General features: G+C 42.1%; 1 protein-coding gene across 2 annotated transcripts in view; it reads right to left on the bottom strand.

The window, feature by feature from the left end:
- DPP6 (dipeptidyl peptidase like 6) overlaps nt 1-26,065 on the bottom strand; it is a 1,705,234-nt gene that overhangs the window by 110,489 nt on the left and 1,568,680 nt on the right. For both annotated transcript variants that reach the window (XM_044293859.1, XM_044293858.1), the window contains exon 11: nt 8,593-8,716. In XM_044293859.1, coding sequence (XP_044149794.1) covers nt 8,593-8,716 — 124 coding nt within the window. The remainder of the gene's footprint in view (nt 1-8,592; nt 8,717-26,065) is intronic.

Genomic DNA, 26,065 nt, shown 5'->3' with positions numbered 1-26,065 from the left:
GTTGTAAAAAACCTATGGGGGGCAGTAACCCTAGCTCTGGCCCTAGTGTAGCAGCCCTGCCTAAATACGGAATAGCCGCCCCGATAGGGGCGATCCCGTCTCACGTGCCTCCTGGTGTCCCTTATTGTCCCTCTCAGGAGATGGATGCCTATGTAATAGGGGACCCTAGTGAGGACACATCGGCTATTCTACACCACAAAACACAAAAACAATTGGTATAGATACCCAAAATAGGTGACAAAAAACACCCAATTACCAAGTGTGAACAAAAAGAAAAAGTCAAATGTCCAAAACCGTCCCTACGCGTTTCGCCTGGTTGGTGTCAGGCTCATCAGGGGACATATTTGACAATGATTATCTATCACCGTATAAAGTTACAGATATTATTATACTACAAATACAAGTTTATTCTCTTTTTAATTTTAATTTTTCTCTTTAAAGATGGTCAAAGATAAATTGGTACAAATAGCAAAAATACAATAGGCCAATAGGTAAAGGACGCCGATCAATCAATTTGATAAAACGCTTTGATCAGTTATTTTTAGTAAGAGATGAATAAATGGGTAGGTAATAGGGTCTCATTTATAATAAACAGGGGCCTCAAGCCATTCACACATCTCGTGCTATATATTATGGCCTAACTGGGGTGTACCAAATCATATATCTAGGTATACAGCCCAGTTTTGTAATACAACAGTGCCTGTGTGTTAATACCAGGCCGAAAAATATAACATGCAAGTAAATCGGACAACAATGGTATAACAGAATATACTGGTTATAAGTCAGCTCTAATAGCTGAACCACATAAATGTATATAGCGTCACCAGATAAATATGTAATATTAGATGATATTGCATATGACGCATTTTAGTGGTATCAGATAATACGGTCGGTGATACTTGCGTGCCCCTTAGATGGCTAGATAGGAAGGTCAGCAGTGATGTCCGCAAGTTAAGTTGCTGATGACGGTGGTAACGTCATGGTGACCCAGTGGTGTCCGTGGAGAAGCGGCCTGGATTTAACAGCGTTCCTGCCTTTTTAAAGCTATTGTTTCCGGGGGTGAGTCACATGACCGGCCCACGTGGTGGCGACGTCTGATGACGTATAGTACTGATACGTCATCCTCTGTGGGAGGTGGAACAGATAGCGTCTGGCAACAGACGCACCCACGTGACTGCTGCGCCGATCATGTGATATATCCAGCCGAGCCGATCACTTGACTCAGTCAAGCCGCTGACATCCTCAACTGGTTAGTGGAAAGGGGCAGAGTAAAGACCGTTGGCTAGGGGGCACTATTATGAAGATCCTAATATATTTTATATGCAGCCACATATTAAATAGGATTAGATGATAGTATCCGGTTAGGGAAATAGCTAATGTACAGACAACGGGCTGATAGTTTCTATGTAGCCAATTTGAATTGTTGAAGGGTGATTGGCTGAAATATATGATCGGGGCCATAAGTACATAAATTAACCCTCCGATTAATGACTATTAAGATATAGGGGATATGATGATCCCAGAAGATACATTGGACGACTAAATAAAGCACGCGAAGTCTATAGACTCATTCAATCCAGCTGGTGTGACAGTATTTAACCTAAATATCCACCTTGATTCTTTTTGTTTCAACAGTTTGTCTAGGTCCCCACCTCTTTTAGATATTTTTATAACCTCAATCATCGATACTATCAACAACCGGATACTATCATCTAATCCTATTTAATATGTGGCTGCATTTAAAATATATTAGGATCTTCATAATAGTGCCCCCTAGCCAACTGTCTTTACTCTGCCCCTTTCCACTAACCAGTTGAGGATGTCAGCGGCTTGACTGAGTCAAGTGATCGGCTCGGCTGGATATATCACATGATCGGCGCAGCAGTCACGTGGGTGCGTCTGTTGCCAGACGCTATCTGTTCCACCTCCCACAGAGGATGACGTATCAGTACTATATGTCATCAGACGTCGCCACCACGTGGGCCGGTCATGCGACTCACCCCCGGAAACAATAGCTTTAAAAAGGCAGGAACGCCGTTAAATCCGGGCCGCTTCTCCACGGACACCACTGGGTCACCATGACGTTACCACCGTCATCAGCAACTTAACTTGCGGACATCACTGCTGACCTTCCTATCTAGCCATCTAAGGGGCACGCAAGTATCACCGACCGTATTATCTGATACCACTAAAATGCGTCATATGCAATATCATCTAATATTACATATTTATCTGGTGACGCTATATACATTTATGTGGTTCAGCTATTAGAGCTGACTTATAACCAGTATATTCTGTTATACCATTGTTGTCCGATTTACTTGCATGTTATATTTTTCGGCCTGGTATTAACACACAGGCACTGTTGTATTACAAAACTGGGCTGTATACCTAGATATATGATTTGGTACACCCCAGTTAGGCCATAATATATAGCACGAGATGTGTGAATGGCTTGAGGCCCCTGTTTATTATAAATGAGACCCTATTACCTACCCATTTATTCATCTCTTACTAAAAATAACTGATCAAAGCGTTTTATCAAATTGATTGATCGGCGTCCTTTACCTATTGGCCTATTGTATTTTTGCTATTTGTACCAATTTATCTTTGACCATCTTTAAAGAGAAAAATAAAAATTAAAAAGAGAATAAACTTGTATTTGTAGTATAATAATATCTGTAACTGTACGGTGATAGATAATCATTGTCAAATATGTCCCCTGATGAGCCTGACACCAACCAGGCGAAACGCGTAGGGACGGTTTTGGACATTTGACTTTTTCTTTTTGTTCACACCTGGTAATTGGGTGTTTTTTGTCACCTATTTTGGGTATCTATACCAATTGTTTTTGTGTTTTGTGGTGTAGAATAGCCGATGTGTCCTCACTAGGGTCCCCTATTACATAGGCATCCATCTCCTGAGAGGGACAATAAGGGACACCTGGAGGCACGTGAGACGGGATCGCCCCTATCGGGGCGGCTATTCCGTATTTAGGCAGGGCTGCTACACTAGGGCCAGAGCTAGGGTTACTGCCCCCCATAGGTTTTTTACAACATCAATTAACCTAATTGCTATATTGCAAGTTATATCTGCCCCTAGATTCTGATTTTCATTTTCCTTTTTTTCTCTTATCATTTAATTAATACATTTTGAAGGGTGTATTAACTGTTTTATATATAAATATTAAAAGTTATATTTTAGAATGATGGCATTAATGACATGAAGTCAGAAAATCGCTATTGATACAATTCCTTAACATAGTAGCACATTTATTAAGACTGGCATTTTAGACGCCGGTCTTAATAAAGCCCCTGTACTGGCGGAGGATGCGCTGCAGTTATGTAGAGGCGCCGTCCTCTCCATAACTTCGGCACATCCAGGGCCGGTTCTAAATGTAAGACAACTTCCTTAGTGTCTTACATTTAGACCTTTTTCTACACTTGAAACAGGCATAGAAAATGGTAAATGAGACGGACCTGGCGTGAGCGGGTCAAAGTCACAGATAGTGGCACAACTAACTAACTAATCTGCGCCTGAAATACGAGTATTTCAGTATAATAAATTACCCCCATATTCTTTAAAGTGGCCCCAGTGGTGGAGCTTCACTTTAAAGGGGTTTTCCGACTGTTCTATGTTGATAATCTATCCTCAGTATAGATCCTCAGGATCTGACCGGTGGGAGTCCGACACCTGGGACCCCCACCAATCAGCTGTTTGAGGAGACCACTGTGCTCACCCTAGGTCAGTGACGTCACGTTCATCTGTCACCTGGCCTAAGCGCAGCTCCGTCCCATTGAAGTGAATGGGGCTGATCTACAATACCAAGCGCCGCCACTATACAATGTCTTGGTGAGCTGTGAGGAAGCTGCAGGGCTCATCGGAGTGCCGCAGCCTCCTCAAACAGCTGATCAGCAGGGGTGCTGGGGTTGGATACCCACCGATCAGATACTGATGACCTACATATTCTGAGGATAGGTCGTCAGTATAAAACAGTTGGAAAACCGCTTTAAAATTCAGGAAAAAAAATAAGGAACCCAAAATGAATAATTTCCCAAGATAACATGTGAGAAAGCTTTATCAGCGAGGCACAGGCACTTTTCTCATTGATCATCTATTACAATGCTGAGAATAAATGCAACTACAAACCATTCTTTCTGAAGAGAAAATGTAAGATAATGCCGCGAAAATCATTATTGTCAGGATGGAAATGGCTAATGATTTCCAAAAAGAAGCTGAAATCAATGAATATGAAAGTGAGTGGTCACGGTAAATTTCCAATGCTAATTACTCAAGCCTCAAGTGAAATGCCAGAAAGACCAAGAATTACCTATTAAAAAATGCATATCTGAAAACGGGGAAAATATTAATTATAGTAGAAAAGTAATATTAGTAGTAATCTCAAAAGAATATTACACGCATATGGGAGTTTCCGATTTTTTTTTCTTTAGTTAAAAATCACAAATAAATATATTTCCCAGCATAAAACTAGAACAAATATTTTGTAACACTGGACTGTATCTGGTAAATTGATTGTCCTGTCATCACAGATTTAAAGAGGACCTGTCACCTCTCCTGACATGTCGCTTTTAGGGCTCATGCAGACGAAAGTAAGGGCTCTGTGCCCGTATTGCGGACTGCAAATGGTGGGTGATACCTTTTGCAGAACGGAGGCACGGATTGGAAGCCCACGGAAGCACTACAAGGAGTGTCCTATCTTTTGCCATATTTTGCAGATCATGGACCCATTCAAGTCAATGGGTCCGTATCAGTACCCCGGCCTGAGCTATTTGCGGTCCGCAGCATGGGCACGCATCCCTTACATTCGTGGGCCCTTAGTAAATACTTGTATTCTTCTGGAGTTGGTGCTTTATTGGAGACTGCTGGTAATTACTAGTGTTGAGCGCGAATATTCGAAAAGCAAATTTTTTTTGCGAATATCGCAACTTCGCGATTTCGCAAATATTTCGAATATAGTGCTATATATTCGTAAAAACGAATATTCGTTTTTTTGGTTTTTTTTCCACAAAATTACAGTACACATATAATTGATTGTTTCCCAAAGGTCCAAAAGCTCAGATCTTACTCACATTGCCTAGAAAGTGATTGAGGCGCGAATCTTCGTAAGGCGATTTTATTAGCGCACATGCGAATATCGGCACTTGTCCCAGAACAGAGGCAAAGGGCTTTGCATTCATACATTAGTGAATTGAGTTGCGAATCTTCGTAAGGCGATTTTATTAGCGCACAGGCGAATATCGGCACTTGTCCCAGAACAGAGGCAAAGGGCTTTGCATTCATACATTAGTGATTGAATTGAGTTGCGAATCTTCGTAAGGCGATTTTATTAGCGCACATGCGAATATCTACACTTGTCCCCAGAACAGAGAAGGCAAAGGCCTGTGCATTCATATAGTATAGCACCATATTTGCGAATACTTAGAACTTCGTAAAATTCGATTTACGAATATTCGTATTTTTTATTTTACTTTCCACCTTACAGATTACATTGATCTGTACTCTGTCAACTACTGTCATCACCCCCCACTGTATCTCGATTGATTCCCAAAAGTCCGAAAGCTCAGATCTTACTCACATTGCCTAGAAAGTGATTGAGGTGCGAATCTTCGTAAGGCGATTTTTTTAGCGCACATGCGAATATCTACACTTGTCCCAGAACAGAGGCAAAGGGCTTTGCATTCATACATTAGTGATTGAATTGAGTTGCGAATCTTCGTAAGGCGATTTCATTAGCGCACATGCGAATTTTGCATAGCATATGTATTATGCGATGAGAAAATTCGAATTATCGCATATGCGAAATAATAACGAATTCGAATATTCGCGAATATTTTACGAATATTCTTTCGAATATTTTACGAATATTCTTTCGAATATTCGCGAAATTTCTCGAATTCGAATATGGGACATGCCGCTCAACACTAGTAATTACTTAATTTCTAAACTTCTAATAGGAATAATAGAATGACACAACATAGAGTCATAAATATAGACGTTACAGAATTGTTATTACATGGACAATACAAGTAGGTGCTAAACTGACATGTCAGGAGAGGTGATGGATCTTCTTTAACTGTATGAGAGCCCTGCAGGTCTTTGAGCAAGACATGATCATTACTGTCAGCCTGTGGACACAGATGAAAATGGTTCTATTTACTGACAGAAAGCAGATAATTTGGGGGTCTTTTACTAATATGAAAAATGCCTAAATTAGGCACATTTCAGGCGAAGATGGTGGTGCAACGGCTAGTTGTGCCGCAATCTGTGACTTTTTCCTGCTCACACCATGTCTACAATTGTGGGCGGGGAAGTGAGCAGACACCTGAAGGCAATGTCTGATCTCCCATAATGAATCTCCCATAGACTGCAATGGTAATTCATTGCAGTCTATGGGAGAATCCATCAAAGGATCACATGATAAAGTCCCCTAGCGGGACCTAAAGGGAATGTGTCATCAGAAAATGACCTATTGTTTAAATTACCTTGCTATGTTTAACTTATTTTTAAATAATTTTTTGTAGTGTTATTTTTAATTTCCCATTTAAATATCTATATTGAAATAAAAAACTAAGAATCCTGCAGTTTTTGCACTAGCCACTAAGTCTAATAAAAGGCGCCACTTGATCTGTACATATCACTTTACTGCAGTTATATATTATTCAAAAATGGCCTGTAATAATAAGCGTTGTAATCCCATGCGGTCTTCTTTCCCTGTGCTGGTGTCCGTGCGCATGTGCGGGATTGCAGCGCTCCTGGGCAGTGACATTGGGGCTGGAAGGAGGGCATTATTGGATGTGGATGTGGTGCTGGGCTCCAGGGGAAGGGGCACGGCTGGGCTCCAATGGTGATAGGGACAGCCCCTTGGTCATTAGCATATGAATAAAATCTATATTTTTTTTATATAAACTAAATAATTGATAGTAGTAACACAAGTATATTTAAAACATACTGAAAGAGACTGAACTGCACATATGAACGCCCCTACAGGAAATCCTGGTGACAGAATCCCTTTAATAACTAGACCAGACAGACCAAAGTAATCAGCAGATGTGTCAGATGTCAGCTATATAGAATAATACCAGAAATAAGAGAGAAGGCTAGATCTACAGAGCCTTCATTTATCACAGATGGTCCTGTCACATTCCTAAAACTTTTCCGGATTATTTAGGCAGCTGTAATGAGGCTTTGTGCCTGGAACAATGATTTGCTGAGTCCGCAGTCATATAGGTAACTAGGAGGGATCACATTTAACCGATTCACTCATTACTAGAGGCTATGATTTACTGATTGATTGTTGAGTGTTATTTCACCGAATCTTTAGCTTAATCGGTTCCCCACCTAAATATTTTTAGATGCTATCGGATTATCATGGAATGTATGCCTTAATGGCTGACTTTCCCTTTCTCTGCTGTCAGTACAGTGGCAATACAAGCTGAACAGTCATACCTTACTGGTTTCTAGAGACACACTGTCTAAAAACCTACAGTTCAGTTGTAAGGCAAGCAGCCAATCTGTCTAAAGGCTGTATTACACCTGACGATTTTTAGGCAAATGATCGTTAAGGAGTGTTCATCTGGCAGTGTAATACAGTGTAATACTGCCGTTGATTGCCTGATGAACGAGCAAGCGCTTGTTCATCGGGCAATTGTGATTATTAAGCACACTTAAAAAAAGGAAAAACACGCAATTTGCCATTTTTTTTGTCATCTTGTCACCCCAAAAAAGTGATCAAAAAGTCTAACATACTACAAAAATGGTACTAATAAAATTACAGTTTGTTACGCAAAAAACAAGCCCTGATACATCTCTGTATTCGTGATGCGAAGAAAATTTTTATTTTTACAAAGGTTTTTATTTTTCTAAAGTAGTAAAAAAAAAATATTAAAGTTTAGTATCGCCGCATTCGTATTGAGCCACAGAATAAGTAAATCCGATCATTTTTAGTACATTGTCAACGCTGTGATATCAAAACCCCACAGAACCTTGACGGAATTCTTTTTTATTTTATTTCAATTTTGCTACACAAAGTTTTTTTTCCCGTTTTCTAATACAGGACATGGTAAATTAAATGGTGGCATTAAAAAAAGCATCTTGTCCCGCAAAAAATAAAAAGTTATGGCTAATGGAATGAAAAATCCAAAATGTAAAAATGGAAATAGGCCCGGTCTTAAAGCAGGTTGTTGTAAATACTATATTTACATGTGGATCCTGATGTCATCCTTATTCAGGAGGGAACCCTCTTTAATATTCTTCAGGCTTATGCTTATTGCCTCCACTTTTTCTCAGTCATCTTGTATTTCTCAGCTGTTGCTGTATAGCAGTAGGTTGTATTGACAGAACTCAAGCAAAAATCAATAGTGCCCCTTGCCCCTAATTTGTAATTTGAAGAACATTCATTACTCCAAATAACACAGTCATTTCGGAAAGTGACTACATTCCACAATGTAGTCAACATTCGCCTCAGCGCTCCATCCATCATTCAGGTGTCACAATCCAGTCTGCTCTATTCGTTTTTCTTTTCTTTTTTTTTTTTTAGAAAACTAGATCCCAGTAGATAAAAGATTCATTCACCTTTGTGCAAACTCCGGTAATGGCATCACACAGTGTCAGAATGGAGATATTCTGTGCCCTGTTTAACCAGTTGACTGCCACCTTGGTATTGGTTGCCCACTTCACCATAGTTATATAGTATTCTCTGCAACAAGAAGAGAGTAAGACAAGTTGTTAACTGCCAATGCAAAGCCTCAGAATATTAGTAAATCACTCATCTATAGCATATACCTTGCTCGAATGTGGTCATGACAATGCCTTACTGATAGAACAAAAGTGGCCCGAGCCGAGCCACAGACCAAAAGAACTCTGAAGTGACCATTCCAATTTAGCAAAGAGTCAAAGAGCAACTTTATTGGGCAGCTCTAAAAACTGTTTCCTCATATATTTCTATATGGTAAATGTGGATTAACAAATATTACAGGTGCCTTCTATTGGTTCCTACACTGATAGCCCTTAGTTGCCAACAGTCCTGAATTTGCAGTCACTGTCCCAAATTTTCAGAGACAATCCTGGCAAATTCAAGTGTCCCGTCCAAAAATGGGGAGGCCTATATAAGCCCTGTCCATATATGGGTGTTCCCCTGTAGTTTTGGGGTGTTCTCAGAGTGGGGTCTATTTGTCCCTAATTTAGGTAGGTATGGAAGCCTGTACTGCATATGGGTCACTCTTTGCAATTCCATATGGAACTACTTTGACTGGCAAAACAACATTTGTCAAATGTAAGAGATTCAACACGCCAAGTAACATGACTTCTGTCATTTTACTGTATGGTGATGTCATCCTGCCTGCAGCTGGCAATCAAATAACATCACTTCCTGTTTCAGTGATGTCATAGTCTTGCCTCCTAACAGACTTCATGATACTGGTCACGGACAAAAATTCACATGGGGCCGGGGAAAGGACAGGTTAGGGACATTCAACCCATGAAGTCAAAAGCAGTTATTGGAGAGAATGCATGCTTGAAATAGAGGATTGGGTGCAGATAAGTTGAAAAAAGGTGGTAACCTGCAAAGATATTATGGTCAACTTGAGATGTAACCATTAAAATAGTAGTTTATGTTTTATAAAATAAGTTAAAAGATGTAACATGGGCAGAGCAGGTAAATTATGAGCTGCCATTATTGTATGTATGTTTCCTGCCTTATTTTTAATTTCATTAAAGAAGATGTTCCACAAAAACAGGGGGAGATTTAGCAAAACTGATGTAAAGCAAAACTGGCTTAGTTTCCCAAAGCAACCAATCAGATTCCACGTTTCATTTTGCAGAGCTCCTCTGCAAAATGAAAGGTGGAATCTGATTGGTTGCTATGGGCAACTAAGCCAGTTTTCCTTTACATCAGTTTTGATAAATCTCCCCCATAGTTTCTAGTTAATCCTAGCCTAATATTATAAACACTTTTTGCATTTATGCTTACTAAAATGGTGATCATTTCCATTAAGGTATAAAGTTAGAATATCGCCACCTGGTGTTCCTATTGAACAGCCATTCTGTGTCCACTTCAGGAATTAAAGTAACGCTATTTCACGCTCTTATTACTTGATTAGTATTTCTTCTGACCAATAGAGAAGACATTGCAGACACCAAAAATCCTTTTGCATATCCACAGGGGATAAAAAAAAAAATCGCTGTTCATTAGTAACAGCAGGTGGTGCTATACTAACATCATTCCTGGAATATCTAGGGATATCAATTTTAAAAAAAATAAGACTTAATACAAAAATGTTTCTAATAATGAGCTGCATTTAACTATAAACAATATTTTTTGTGAAACAACCCCCTTTAAGGTGTCCAATTTTGTGCTACAAATTCAATACATGACCATGTCAATGTTAGCTGAACTCTCAGTAGCCTGCAATTCACAGCATAACCACCGAGTGGCCTCATATAGACGCGCATAGCATAACCGACTCCTGACAGAATATTGCAAAATCATGCATTTTTATTTAAAGCAGGAGAATTTGTACCATTTATCTCGACATAGGTCAAGCCAGGAGGAACGGTAAGGAATGATACATTTTTTACTATTTTTAATGAGTTTTTTTAATCATACATATTTTCTATCGTAGGAAATCAATATGCCACTTTCTATACTACACGTTATATGGGATAACATACGCACCTAGGAATGATGATGATTGCATTTTTGGAAAATACTCCAAAACTTCTTCAAGCTTGGTCTCTGGACCACTGATAAATATCATTAGTACTTACAAGGAACTTGTATTAGCTTTATTTAATAAGCTTGCAGTCTGAGTCAGTGCTGATTGATCATTCAGGACTGGATGTACCATTCAAGTGCAAGGCTGAGCCAGATATTCCTGCACAAGCTGACATTTCTGATTAAAAGATGAATGTGCTGCTCTGCTAATGGAAATAGGAGAGTCCAATGCTGCAAAGTTTATGTATCAACATAAGTAAATGTCTGGTTTGATACATTGCACTGCTTCTTCGTGCACTGTAGGGTAAGAATGATAATGCATGCATTGACTTGATTATTGAAGTAGGATAATAGCCGGTGCTGATTAATCCAGTGTAACATGAAACTACACTAATAAGGAGTTCTGATTATACTGAATATTTAATGGTCATGGATTATTTCTATTTATTATTTTCAAAAATGCAAAAGCTTTTATGGTAATCGTGAATGTATACAGCATCGCCAAATTATGTATCACCAGGCTTGTAAACAGAGGTCTGACTGAAAATTGTAGCCTGTACGTAATGTGAGGGCCCACCAGAGCGATTAGCTTGGGGGACACATGGGGGCAATGACCCCCATATTTTATGTCAGTTACTAGGCAGTATGTGTTTTCTGCCCCCCCCCCCCTTCTTTTTCCCGCTCCTATTTTACAGGTAAATTTACCTCAAAGAAGAAGAATCCGGTTGGAGCTGGTTTTGTTTATGTTGGAGATTCTGTATGGCAACTGGAGAGGAGCTTCTAATTGGTTGCTGCCCTGTTGCTGGGGGAGATTTCCAGCTCTGTGATTTGTCCCTGCCCGCAAGGCGGGAAATTTGTCCCCTTTATATTCCCAGGTTCGCCGCTACCTCAGGGCAGTCGCCGCGGATCTGGACAGCGCCCGCCCTCCCTCCCTTTAATTTTGTGCTATCTGTCGCTGTGCTTTATTAGAGGGGCTGTATCGCTCAGCTGATGCTGAGTGGATCTTGGTCTATATGGATGGTTTTAAATTGATATTTATTGTTATGGTTATGGTTTTGATTATTAATTAATTTATTCAATTATTTATTGGTTTTAATCTTGGTTACCCTTAATAAAGCACTTCGGCCATTTCTATTCCATTAAGAAAAAAGTTGTCAGTGTTTTTATTTAACTTAATCACAATATGATGGAGGAGGAGTGGGTCATTTGCCTCCAAGTAAATTCGTGCCTAGATTTAGGCTCCTCACTCCGGACTCGCAGAGTGAGTATGCAGCAGCTCCCGTCCTGACCTCCCAGTACTGCGGTGTCGGATAGCATTACATTGATTTATGATGCTATGCAACCCTTACAATTCTGGAATGTATTGTTTAACACGGACAGCATTATGTCAGTGCTATCCAATACATTCCAGAACTGTAAGGGTTACATAGCATTATAAATCAATATAATGCTATGTGACCCTGTCAGTGCTGGGAGGTCAGGACGGGAGCTGCTGCATACTCACTCTGCGAGTCCGGAGCATGGAACTCGCTAGTCTGAAAGGGGCCTTTCATAGATTTTCAGTTGCCTAGAAGATCATACTTTCTGCCTGCTCATGACCAGTATTGCCCAGCCAGGACCCGTTTTTGGCTTCACAGCAGAGATTTAGGGCTAAATAGTTTGTGTATTTTGATTCCTATTGGCTGAAGCTGCTCTTTTCAGACTTCCTGTTCTGCCCACCTCCTGCATGAACTCTGCACATAACACTGGTAATACTTTCTGCTTCATCTTAACTGCTTACTACTGCACTTAGCCGAGAAAATGTGGAGAAGTATCGGAAAAGGTGAAAGAGAGCTTTCAGTACTACTAGTATTATGTGCCGAGTGTTCGAAGAGTGCCGGCAAAGAATTAAGGGATTATGCCATGAAAAGTTTTACTTCGCAAGTGCAGTGACCCAATAAAAAAAAAAACTATAAAGGGTTAATTTTATGTATGAGTTAACCTTTTGCCAAGGAGTTAAATGTTGTGATTTGTTGTTAAAGTATTTTTTTTTCTATGGTTTGTGGGGATTTACTCCGGTAGACAGGTGTGCGGGTGCAGTATAGAGGCAAATGGAGTCCAGGTAACGAAGCAAAAGAGCATTTATTTTACACTTGCTCAAATAGAAAAACAAAACAGTCACTTGGTGTTAGTTCACCCACAAAATTAGTGAGTCCTGTCTTGGCCGATCGCACAGCCACATAAAGTATTCCCACAAGATGCTGGGTGCTCTGTACGCCTGTGTCGGGGTCCAGGCTTCAGCTCCACCCACTTCAAAAACCACCCGGATTCACTGTGATTTTTCCTTCCTTTTCCTCACAGCTGAGGTTGCTGCCTGGGAATTTAAATCCCAGCTCCAAAACCTGGTTCTGGAACGTGGGGAGTAGGCACCTGCCCAACTCTTTACCGGATTGGCTTTGCAGCCATACTAAGTGTTAAAGGTGTCAACAGCTTCTGCTGTTAACACACAAAACCTAGCTCTTACCTCACCGAGGCCAGAAACCTCGGTGACACGTATCTGCCATCTAATACGGTACCCTGCACCTTACCACAGGTTATTGATTTATGTATGGGCAACAAATAGTAAACATTGTCAGTCCTATGAGAAAAAGAGAGATAGCCAGCTCACCTCCGATGTTTCTGTTTTTTTGTTTTTGGATTGTCATCCCCCATTAATAATATTAAATCTTTTTCATACATATTATTTTCTCCTCATCTAGGGAATATAAACTGTTTAGAACTATGGCCACTCTGATATATGGATCCGGATTTTGAAATATAAAAGCTGTGATCTTCTATGTTGTATCAAACATGACATAGTCAGTTATATAATGGAACATACACATATATGATTTTCCTTGTATGGTCATGTTTGTGCATTTTCCTGTGGTTTATACTCTCATGTTTTTGTGCTTTTGTATCTCTGCCTCTTTGCCTCTGTTGCTGTTATTTATTTGTTTTGATTATTAGCTCTCTTTGCGGACATTGACATCTCTCACTATGTTGGGCCAATACTCTCTATATGTACTGATAGGTAAAACCACATGATTTTAGATTGTTAAATTGTGAGTTTGCTTAAAGTAAGTCTATATGTTTTATGTCACGGGGGAATATGTTTGTACAGGTGTCTCACATGGATTTGATTGTCTCTGTGTCCAACCAACCTCTCCAGGACTCCTCCTGGGGGGCGGAATAGCGGGAACTGGACCCTATTTCAATGTCCACCATGTCAGACACCTTAGATCATGACTAAGAACACCATTGTTCGAAACGCGTTGATTTCCTGGGATTAAGCGGGAGCTGGTGCCACTGATATATTTATGGAATATTGCTGAATAAAGATTGGGATTTTCATACGTCCACGCTTGGTGCTGGAGCCTTCCTTTCTACTTGAATTGTCAGTCCTAGTTAGGTTGGTAGGAGAAAGGCAGGACCTGCTTCCCTGGCTACAGTAGAGAGAGTGTCTAACAGGAAAAGCTAGCGGCAAGATATGCTCCTGAGATGTAGGCCTGGACAGAAGGCTCGTCCAGGGAATCTTCATCCCTGAGGTTGAAAGCTGCCAGAGATCAACTTAAATGAGAGACTACCCCCAGAGAAAGAGAACAAACATTTTTCTGATGGTTGAGAACCACTTTAAAGGCAGTCTCTGACAGTAAGGCACCACATGTTTATGGCAAAAGACTTTACTGCTTGTGGAAAGGGTTTATTGCTTCGGCACCCACTGCACTCTGAGATGGACTGGCCATCTAGATCTAAGATCTGCACCCCTCAGCCTGGGAATTGCAGAAAGTGTTAATGAGAATAGAATTGCTCGCCTGTGGTTATTTGTAGGGATGAGGGAATCAACTTCAGATGAAACATCTGAAGTCGATTCGCATAAAACTTTGCTTTAATACTGTGCGGAGCTAAACCCGAGTTCGGGAAATGTTTTTTTACAGTACAAATTTATTTATGAAGTTTTTGCGCGAAGTCTCGCGAGACTTCGCAAAGCAATAACTTCAGCTCATCAGAGCCAATACATTTTAATACTGTACGGAGCTCCTGCTCCATACAGTATTAGAATGAAGTTTTCTGCAAATCGACTTCAGATGTTTAATCCAAAGTCAATTCACTCATCCCTAGTTACTTGGGAAGATTGAAAAGTGAACTTTAAGTGAGACTCAGGGAGGATTATTACCATCATTGCTTCTGCCGATAAACTGCTATTGGGAAGATTCTACTCAGTAAAACATCTCAGAACTGTGCCTTTTGCTGCCATACAGTATGCACCACTACTCCCATTATCTATTTAGTAAAGAGAGACTTATTTATTGCAACTAAACAGGCGTGATTATTGACTCTACCATCCTTCTGCTGGCCCCTAGCTATCATACTGTCTTCCTGCCTTGCACCACACCAACATCAAGGGCACCCTGGCCACTACCAGGCATGAACCCCAAGTTCAGACTGTGCCCCTAGAGGAACAAGGGTTGAGTCCCTCCATTAAATGCACAGCCCCAGAGAGCATTGGAGTGAAGACAGCCATAGTGAACAACCACCACTCCTATCAGTGCCACAGCTACGACTCCCTTCCTATTGGCTCTCCCCCCACAGGCTCACAAATCAATGAATAGGGCATTGCAAATATACATTACATACAACTATTGTTCATTTTTTTTAAATTTCTTCTCTGCTAGTGCCCCCTTCTCCTACATTCAGAGGTGGACAACCATGCTCAGTAGCTTCCCTACTACTTTTCCCTAATCTCACTGCTGCTGTAGTGATCCCATAGAGAAGAAGATGAAGTCGCCCAGACACCTTTCATTCATTCATTCCTACTTCTAAATTTATAGAAGCATATAGTTATCTCTCTCTCTCCCTCTCTCTACAGTGCAGAAGGAAATGGGGAGGTTATTACAGACCAAGTGTATTTCTGGGGCTAAATGTTAGGAAATATTTTCTATGTAGAATAGGATGGGGTTAACAAGAGCTAATTGCAGTGCATCATGGTGTGGTTGCTTAATGAGCTGCTGCTCACCCACAGAAAAGGAAGTAAGTCATCATGATATGCGAGTAAAAATAAATTAAATGGAATAACCCCTTGAAAGGAAACCTGTCACCACAAAAATGCAGTGTAATGTACAGGTAGAATGTTAGAGAGCAAGAGGAACTGAACTTGTAATTTATTAACTTAAATTCATGCTCATTCTGGCCTTTGAAGTCAAGGAGACGGTCCTATCAGTGATTGACAGCCTTCCCTCCATGAGGAGGCGGTCCTATCAGTGATTGACAGCCTTCCCTCTATGAGGAGGCGGTCCTATCAGTGATTGACAGCCTTCCCTCTATGAGGAGGCGGTCCTATCAGTGATTGACAGCCTTCCCTGTATGAGGAGGCAGTCCTATCAGTGATTGACAGCCTTCCCTCTATGAGGAGGCGGTCCTATCAGTGATTGACAGCCTTCCCTGTATGAGGAGGCAGTCCTATCAGTGATTGACAGCCTACCATCTATGAGGAGGCGGTCCTATCAGTTATTGACAACCTTCCCTGTATGAGGAGGCAGTCCTATTAGTGATTAACAGCCTTCCCTCTATGAGGAGGTGGTCCTATCAGTGACTGACATTTGACATTCTTCCCTCTGAGAAGACGATCCTATCAGTGATTGATAGCCTTCCCTCTATGAGGAGGTGGTCCTATCAGTGATTGACAGCCTTCCCTCTATGAGGAGGTGGTCCTATTAGTGATTGACAGCCTTCCCTGTATGAGGAGGCGGTCCTATCAGTGATTGACATTTGAGATTCTTCCCTCTGAGAGTTATGGGGAACCTCATGTGGCTAAACTGAAGGGGAGTTTGCCATATCTATTATTTACACAGCACATACATGGACATCTGGGGGCCTTTATTTGCACAGCAGGGATGACTTTGTAACTTTAGGGACCAATAGGGACCATTTGATTGCAATAGTCGCTGTAGTAATCTGTAATTGGATCGTTATAAACTCGCTAATCGTTCATCACTGCATATATTACACAAAAGAGAGCGGATGACGACTTATTAGACGCTCAGATATGCGTTTGATGAATGAGAATTTTTAATCATGCTGAAAGATGAAGATCAGCGAGAATCTAACACACGGTGCGAAGATCGCTCTTTTGCAAACGATATTATGATTTTTCGTTCAATTCTTGCAACATCTAATAGGCTTAAGAAGGAAAAGCTGGTGGTGTGGTCTCTGATGCATAAAGGCATGGGCATACATGTCATAGCGGTAAAGCCATATGAGAACCACGGGAAGGGCAGCACCAGCTTTAAGATTGACTCCATTTACCTTCTCAGTTTAAACAGTTTACAGTTTAAAACTATGCAGGTTCCCCTGACCACAACCGCCCTTCTCTTGGAGAAAGAAGTGACATACACGTGGCAGGAACCTCAACCTCTTAATGTTTACACTACTTCAAAAACTATTAAAGAAAAGCTACCTCGACTACCTAACCGTAGATGACTGCTTTTATCTTTAATGTAGAAAGTTTGGGTAACTAAGTTTGCTTTGCTTATGAAATCCATAGATTTTAGCATTCCTCAGACATTTTTGTTGCCAACAGGCTCCACTCAAATAAATACATGCAAATATATAATGAAACTTTGACTAAACTACATGAAGAGTAAAATAAATGCCCCTTCACCGTGATGCTGCATTTTGATGAGAACTGTTTCACATTTACAAGTGCAAAATAAGGTCTAGGCTTCTCTACTTAACTTGTCGAGAGAATTCAGCTGTCAGACTTGGTGCCCTCTGAAGATTTCAGTCTGAATTGATTAATTTTCTCTTTTTCCATTTAAAGCAAAAAGAGGAAAATTTCGTGAAGCCTTAATGAATATATGTACATTTCAATTGAAGGAGACCACCACTGACCCGCATTTTGCTGTAATGAGTGTGAATGGAAGGAATTAAGTGGACCCGAAGAACTGATTTAGTAATTGAAATGCCCTGCTTATCATAAATTAGAATTTTTTTCAGCGCAGAAAAAAACATTTCCTCATTTCCTCGAAGCCGAAGAAATACATAAAATAGACTAAATAAATAGCTTATTAAGCCTGGTACATTGTAATACAGGTCACAACTTGGATTCCAGCAGAATCTCACAGATAAAGTCTCTAATTTACTGTTGCTTTCAGTTTTTGAAAAAAATAAAAAATAATAACATTCTCCCTATTGATGGCAGTAAGAAGATACAAAAATGTAAAGGTGCAAAAGTAATGAATATACTGTGTAACTGCAGTAATGTGTCTTATCATGCAAAGTCCTAACAAATAATGTGGGACAGGTTTCTGTAGATAGAACGTGCGGAAATACTGTGTGACTGATTATATGCAGAGAGAAGGGACTATGATATCAGCAAATGCGGTAATCTTCAACTTGGTATATATCATAGGTTTAACTCCAAAAATAGTGATTTAAAGGAATCCAGTCACTATGATAATGCAGTGCAATCTGCAGGCAGCCTGTTACCGGTGTCAGACTGGGGTGCCTAGGGCCCAACAGTAAAATGTATTTTGGGGGCCCACCGTACGGATACATTTACTATTACCTGCTCACACGGCAGCAGGATGCTACCAGATGTTTAACTATGGGGGTCCCTGCAGCAACTTTGAGGAGGTAGGTCCTGGGGAGAAGAGGATACTGGCAACTTTCCTCTATACCTAAAAGTCATCTCAGGTCTGTGATCGTGTCTATAATAATAAACTGGAGAGTTTCTTTGATAATCTATCAAGTTTTTATATGAAAATAGGCTGGTTAGGGTGCTGTAAATTGAATATACAGTATGTATGTAGTGCAGTAAGTTTACTATGTTATGTGCCACTTGTTCAGGGGGTGGGAAACTAGGGGCCCACCTTGCTCAGGGGCCCACCGGGGGATTCACCTATAACCCTGTGGGCCAGTCCGAGCCTGCCTGTTACAGAGCAGGAGGAGCTGAGCAGATTCATATAGTTTTGTTGGAAATGAGTCATCAAAACTTGTAATCTATTCAATGAAAATCTCTGCTCTTTCTGAGCTCAGTAACGAAGTGGGCAGTCTTATCAGTGGTTGACAGTTATCTATGTATACACACTCCTACAGCTATCGATCACTGATAGGACCACTCACGAGCTCACAAAGAACAGAGATTTTAATGACTTCACATAAAACTATATATCAATCTGCTCAGCTCCTCCTGTGCTATAACATGCTGCCTGCAGATTGACCTGAATTTTAATTGTAACATGTTCCCTTTAAGAGAATTTACATCAATATGCATATGTAGGTGAATGGATTTATCTGGGCAAGCTGGAGACAACTAATAGGACCAGCAATATATCCCACAGGAGCACAATATTTCATAATGTACATTGTATTGTAAAGAAAGTGATGTGGAGTAGACGGTGCTGTGCTCACCTAATCAGACTATACAATGCCTGTACAATACTATTGTAGGCTTATTAGAAATATTAATTGCTCTACTGCTGCTCTTCCCATTATGGGAGTCATATTCATAACCAAGGGATTGCAGCAGTGGCGTACATAGAGAAGTAAGGGCCCCATATCAAGGATCAAACCAGGCCCCCCACACAGGACAGAAGGGTTTCCGCCTATACGCCTTTCAGTGACCCTTGGGCCATTTTTCCACTGCTTCATTTGCAAAAAGTTTTCTCCTTCAGTAGAAGAGGAGATGATCCCAACTAAGACTTGGCCCCCTTTTGCCCTGGGCCCCATAGCAGTCGCATGGTCTGCCGCTATGGTAGTTACGCCCCTGGATTGCAGAGAAAATAGTAAAAAAGAAGGTAATTCCAGCACTGGTGAAGATAGTTTACAGAGGCAGGCCTGGTGCAAATGATAGATTTATTTATGCTAAATGTTACTGTGTCAGGCTGGCTCCTTTATCAGGTTCCATAACAATATATAATACTAATACCAGTAACGCACAGTAGTTAGTGCTGATCGAGCACCAATGTGCTCGGGTGCTCGAGTAGAACACCTTGGGATGCTCGGGTGCTCTACCGAGCACCCGAGCACAATGGAAATCAATGTGAGAACCCGAGCATCAAACCAGGCACCCCCTGCTCTTAAGAGGGGAGGGTGTCTGGCTCACAGGAAAAGGTCAGAAATTGATGGAAACACCACTGAAATGGTTCGGGAACAGCATGGGGAGGATGCCTGGATGCATCTTGGACTCCCAGGTCGCTGCTGGGAACGATATTGACCGAATAGTACGCCAATTTTACAGACTGACAATAATATGCATAAAACCGAAGATAATTTTAGAAGAAATATTGCACTAAGTGAAAGGGCTGCCAAAAATTACAAGCAATCGGCAATCCAGTACACCCTTTATTACACATAAAGGAGGGCATCATACACACCCTTGAAAAATTGTGATTGCTGGCCTGCTGGTGACCCCTTAAAAACATTAGGAGCAAGGGCCTGCTAATGACCCTCTAAAACAATAGGGGTGAGAGTCTGCTGCTGAGCTCTCTAAAACATTAGGGGCGAGTGCCTGCTGCTGAGCTGACCATCGAAAAAATGATGGTTGAGGTCCTGCTGCTGAGCTGACCATCGAAAAAATTATGGTTGAGCGCCTGTTGCTGAGCTGACCATCGACAAAAAAATATGGTTGAGGGCCTGCTGCTGAGCTGACCATCGAAAAAATTATGGTTGAGTGGTCTGCTGGTGAGATGACTCTCTAAAACATTAGGGGCGAGTGCCTGCTGCTGATCTGACCATGGAAAAAATTATGGTTGACGGCCTGCTGCTGAGCTGACCTTCGAAAAAATTATGGTTGAGAGCCTGCTGCTGAGCTAACCCTCTAAAACTTTAGGAGTGAGGGCAGCCTAATAAGCATGTTGATATGATGGAGGAGGAGGACGAGAAAAGGAAGATTGAAGCATATACCCTTTTTTTGGTGAAAGGGGTGCATGGGAATACAGTGTATTCAATACACCATAAAAGCCACATTTAAAGTGCCTTTATGTTCAGCCGCTTTCCTCTGGTGAAGTAGAGAAGTCAGGGGCAATCCAGGCCTTGTTCATTTTAATAAGAGTCAACCTGTCAGCATTTTCAGTTGACAATCGGATGCGCTTATCAGTTATTATGCCCCCAGCAGCACTAAATACCCGCTCTGACAAAATGTTGGCGGCGGGCAGGCCAGCACCTCCAAGGCGTAGAGCGCCAGTTCGTGCCATGTGTCCAGCTTAGACACCCAATAGTTGTTAAGCACAGAAGGATCATTGAGGACGCTGACATGGTCTGCTACGTACTCCTTCACCATCTTTCAAAACTTTTCCCTCCTTATGACACTAGGCCACGCATCAGGGTGAGGTTGCTGGGGGGGGTGTCATGAAACTGTCCCAGGCCTTGGAGAGTGTTGCCTTGCCTCTGTTGGAACTGCTGTGTGTTCTCCTCATCTCCCCTCCTCGGTTGCCCAAGGAACTATGTACTCTGCTGCCAGAGGTGTCAGCTGGACATTTTTGGAGCTATTTTTCCACAAGGACCTTATTGTATTGCACAATTTTGCTAGTCCTCTCCACCACAGGAATGAGAGATGAGAAGTTCTCTTTGTAGCAGGGGTCGAAAAGGGTGAACAACCAGTAATCGGTGTTGGCCAAAATGCATATAACGCGAGGGTCACGTGAAAGGCAGCATAACATAAAGTCAGCCATGTGTGCCAGAGTCACAACAGACAAGACTTCGCTGTCCTCATCAGGAGGATGACTCTTAATCTCCTCATCCTCTTCCTCCTCTTCGGCCCATCCACGCTGAACAGATGGAATAAACCTGCTGTGAGTACTACCCTCTGTAGCGGAGGCAACTGTCTCCTGCCCCTCTTCCTCATCATCAAATTTGCGCTGAGAAGACAAACAGAGGGTGGTCTGGCTATCACCCTGTGTACTGTCTACCCCTATTTCCACCTCTTCTACATGCAAAGCATCCTCCATCATTATGAGCATCGAGTGTTTCAGTAAACACAGAAGTGGGATGGTTACGCTGACAATAGCGGCATCTCCGCTTCACCATTTGTGTTGATTCCTCAAAGTTGCGTAAAACCTCACAGAGGTCAGACATCCATGCCTACTCATCGCTTGTGAAGAGCGGAAGCTGACTGGAAAGGTGACGACCATGTTGCAGCTGGTACTCCACTACTGCCCTCTGCTGCTCACAAAGCCTGGCCAACATGTGGAACGTGGAATTCCAGCGCGTGCTCACGTCGCACAACAGTCGCAATTGCAATCGCTGCTGCAGAGTTGCCAGACTGGAGGCAGCTGTAGATGACTATCAGAAATGGGCACACACGCAGTGCACCTTCACCAGTAGCTCAGGCAAATTGGGGTAGGTTTTGAGAAACTGCTGAACCACTAAGTTGAACACGTGGGCTAGGCATTGTATGTGTGTAAGCTTGCCGAGCTCCAAAGCTGCCACCAAGTTACAGCCATTATCAGACACAACCATGCCTGGTTCTAGGTTGAGTGACGAGAGCCACAGCTCAGTCTGGTCCCTTATACCCTGCCACAGCTCTGCGGCAGTGTGCTGTTTGCCATCTAAACATTATTTTCCCCCAATGCAGTGCTACCTGCTTCCAGCTTCTCACTGATGGCTGACTGGTGCTGCAAGGTAATAAATCACAGGTGGAAGTGGAGGAGGAGGTGGAGGAGGAGAAGGGGGGGTTGCAGACACTAATGTAGGTGGTAGGCAGAAATACTGATGGAAGTAGGGCCCGCAATCCTTGGCTTTGGTAGCACATGTACCATCACAGGGTACGACTCACTCCTGGCCTTCACAACATTCACCCAGTGTGCCGTCAGGGAAATAGAGCTTCCCTGGCCAAACGCACTTGTACATGTGTCAGTCGTTAAGAAGACCTACCTAATAACTGCGTTGGTCAGGGCACGGGTGATGTTACGGGACACATGCTGGTGTAAGGCGGGGACGGCACACTGGGAAAAATAGTGGTGGCTGGGGACTGAGTAACGAGGGACCGCCGCCACCATCAGGCTGTGGAAAGCCTCAGTGTCCACAAGCCTAAATGGCAACATTTCCAGGGCCAGCAATTTAGAAAGGTGCGGATTTAGTGCTATGGCCTGTGGGTTGGTGGCTGGGTATTTGCGCTTTCGTTCTAAGGCCTGGGGTATGGACATCTGTACGCTGCGCTGAGACACAGAAGTGGATATGCTAGCCGATGGTGCTTGCGAAGGTCTAGATGCAGGGCGGGAGGCATCTGGGCCTGCATCTTGGACAGGGGATTGGCCAGCACATAACACAGGGGAAGAGGAGGCAGTGGTGTGACCCGCAGACACTGATGCCATGTGGCGGATCATGCAGGTGGTGGTGAGGTTGCTAGTGTTCATGCCCCTGCTCATTTTGGCATGGCACAGGTTGCAAATGACAATTTTTTAATCGTCCGCACTTTCCTCAAAAAAGCGCCAGACTGCGGAACACCTACCCCTTTGCAAGGGAGATTGCTGCAAGGGGGTGCTCCAGGGAAAAGTTGTGGGCCTGTTTGGTGTAGCCCGCCTTCTCCCTTTTGCCACCACACTGCCTCTTCCAGCCTGTTGCAGTGCTGCGGATCCCTCCCGCTCTGTACTGCTGTCTTCACACGGCTTGCCACCTTCCCAGGTTGGGTCAGTGATTTCATCGTCCACCACCTTCTCTTCCACTTCCTCACTCTCAACACAGAGACTGGCAGAGCTCCACTGTCAGAGAGGAGTCATCCACACCACCTGACAGTGCTGCCGGTGTTTTATATCCCAAACCAAGACCCGGCCTGGAACGTGGGGAGAAGCCACCCAACTATCACTTTGACTACTCCCAATAAGAGCCGTCCCGGGTTAGCTTTGCAGCCATACTAAAACAGCTGAAGTGTCAAACTGCAATCTGCAAAACTGACACTTTGAGAAAAAACGGCTCTTACCTCACCGACCATCAATAATGACCCAATGTTCCTACACCAGATATAACAATAGTCCTTAAAGGACTTTTGGGTCTCTAACAATTCCACGCAATTTAGCGCAGGTTGCGCTAATAATTATATTGCTGCCAGATACAACAATAGCCCTTAAAAGGATTTTTGGGTCTCAAACAAGTTTTTCAATAAAATATCACTATTTTACTTCCTACACTATCTGTCCCTTCTTCAGCACAGCTCTCCCTGACTAAGACTGAGCCGAACACATTGGGTGCTAGATGGCACCCGATGACGCGTTCCGGAAAGCCAATCACTGTAATAACAGTAGCCAACATGGCTACGGCATTACAGTGAATGGCAGTACTTACCAGCACGATTATTGGCTGCGTAGCAGTCAACAAACTTGTGGGGAAGATACTCGAGCATCGCGCTCGAGCACACACAGTGTTCGTCCGAACACCGTGATGTGCCGAGCATAACGATGCTCGGGCCGAACTGTTGTTTAGCCGAGCATGCTGCCCAACACTAGTCTTCACACATCACGCTGCTGGTCTGTGTAGGAGAAGGAGCAGGACAAGCTGGGAATCCTGCTCCTCCTCTTTCCACACAGCAGTGCCACGTGTCACAGTATCCTTTGCTGCTGCTGGGGAGCACAGATCATCAGAAGAACCAGGTGAGTATTTACCGTTAGTTTTTTTCACTTCCTGTGAAGGGGGTGAATATCTGGGGATAGCTACTGTAAAGGAGACACATATCTTGGCATATGAACTGGGAGGGGGCACATATCTTGGCATATGAACTGTGAGGGGCACACATATGGGGCATAACTATTGTGAGGGGGCACATCTGGGCATAACTGTTGTAAGGGGGCAGATATCTGAGAATAACTACTGTGAGGGGGCACATACCTGAGCATAAATGCTTTGAAGGGGCTCCAATTGCTCTGATTTATTTCAGGCTGGCAGCTCAGGGGGACATATCCTCCCTGCTGCAGCTCGAGGGACATATCCTATATGTTGCAGCTCTCTCCCTTTCACAGCTCGGGAGGGGAGGGGGGGGGGCGTTCTTTCTGCTGTAGCTCTTTCCCTGTAACTGTCACAGCTTCTAACAGAAGATACGGCTACTGACAGTTGAAGATGTAAACTCAGCATTTGCAACCCGCTCGGTGAAGTGAATGGCAAAATAAGAAAAAGAACAAACAGCAGGTGGTGCTATATATTTACATTTTATTGAATAGCCTAGTAGCTATGCTAAATTTTTAATTACATGCAATTACAACAGTATTCAGATCCAGGTGCTGGTTTGAAAAATGCAGAATATCTTTCATGGGATTTTTTATTGGACAACCCCTTTAAACTTGACAGATAAGTACACATGAAAGACCTTTACCTATATAGTGTTTTTTCTTATTTTCTATTTTTTATTTATTTTTTATACTGTAGTTACATTTTAATATTGTCTTTTTTCCATTAAATGACATTAGATACATATGGAATACAGAATATTATATGCACAGATATTGATGCTTAGTTGATTTGTTCAGGTGGTAAGGCAGTATTAATGTAGCATAACGCATATGGTGCCTGTGTATTTGTCTGACCATCAGTTTAAATTCTTCTAGAGGCTCAAGTTCCCCAATTTAAGTATCGGGCATACGATGATTACCAACCAATGGGAGCTGGTACAGATGCAGCCACTCACTTTATTAATACAGCATCTTATAGCCATTGCAGGTATGTCAGGTGACAAAAAAAGCTTTAAATGTAGGTGGATTGCTTGTAGTATAGGTATTTTTATTATTTTTTTGTCTTTATTTTCTTTGATTTATTTTTCTCTGCCCGTACGAGATCAAAACTAAAGAGGATTCTGATTTTCTGTGCTATTTCAAGCGGTTGACTAGATTTATATGTGACCATCAAAAATGTCATTTTGATTTCCGCTCCAGTATGATGGATGATTGTCCTATATCTCGCATATGGATATTTCTTTATGTACTGTTCATAAATAAATAATAAGAAGACCATGTGAAGCAGTTGATCTGGTAAGACTAATGCAGACTATGGGGGGTGTTTACCATTCCTTCCATATGGCAGTTTTTTTCTTTTCTTTTGTAATAATTTTTTTAATTATTTTTATAAGTAGACAAAAACCGTGGAACTACAAGAACAATGTAACACGGTACAGGATAAGACATCATTATACTTATATCAGCAGTATAGGATATCCACAATATGGCATGTCAAAAAACACAAGATGGGGTAATATTTAAAGGCGGGTTATATAACCTCAGAGGACTACATATATCAGAGAGATGGAGCAACATTAACTCAATATATAGGGAGTCATCTACGACCCTGCTAGTGGAGAAACAGGAATATATAGAGCATTAACTTATGTAAGGA

This window comes from Bufo gargarizans, chromosome 5, assembly GCF_014858855.1.
Source record: "Bufo gargarizans isolate SCDJY-AF-19 chromosome 5, ASM1485885v1, whole genome shotgun sequence".
Taxonomy (NCBI): Eukaryota; Metazoa; Chordata; class Amphibia; order Anura; family Bufonidae; genus Bufo; species Bufo gargarizans.
The sequence above is the reverse complement of the archived record's forward strand: the minus strand, read 5'-3'. Positions and strand labels throughout refer to the sequence as shown.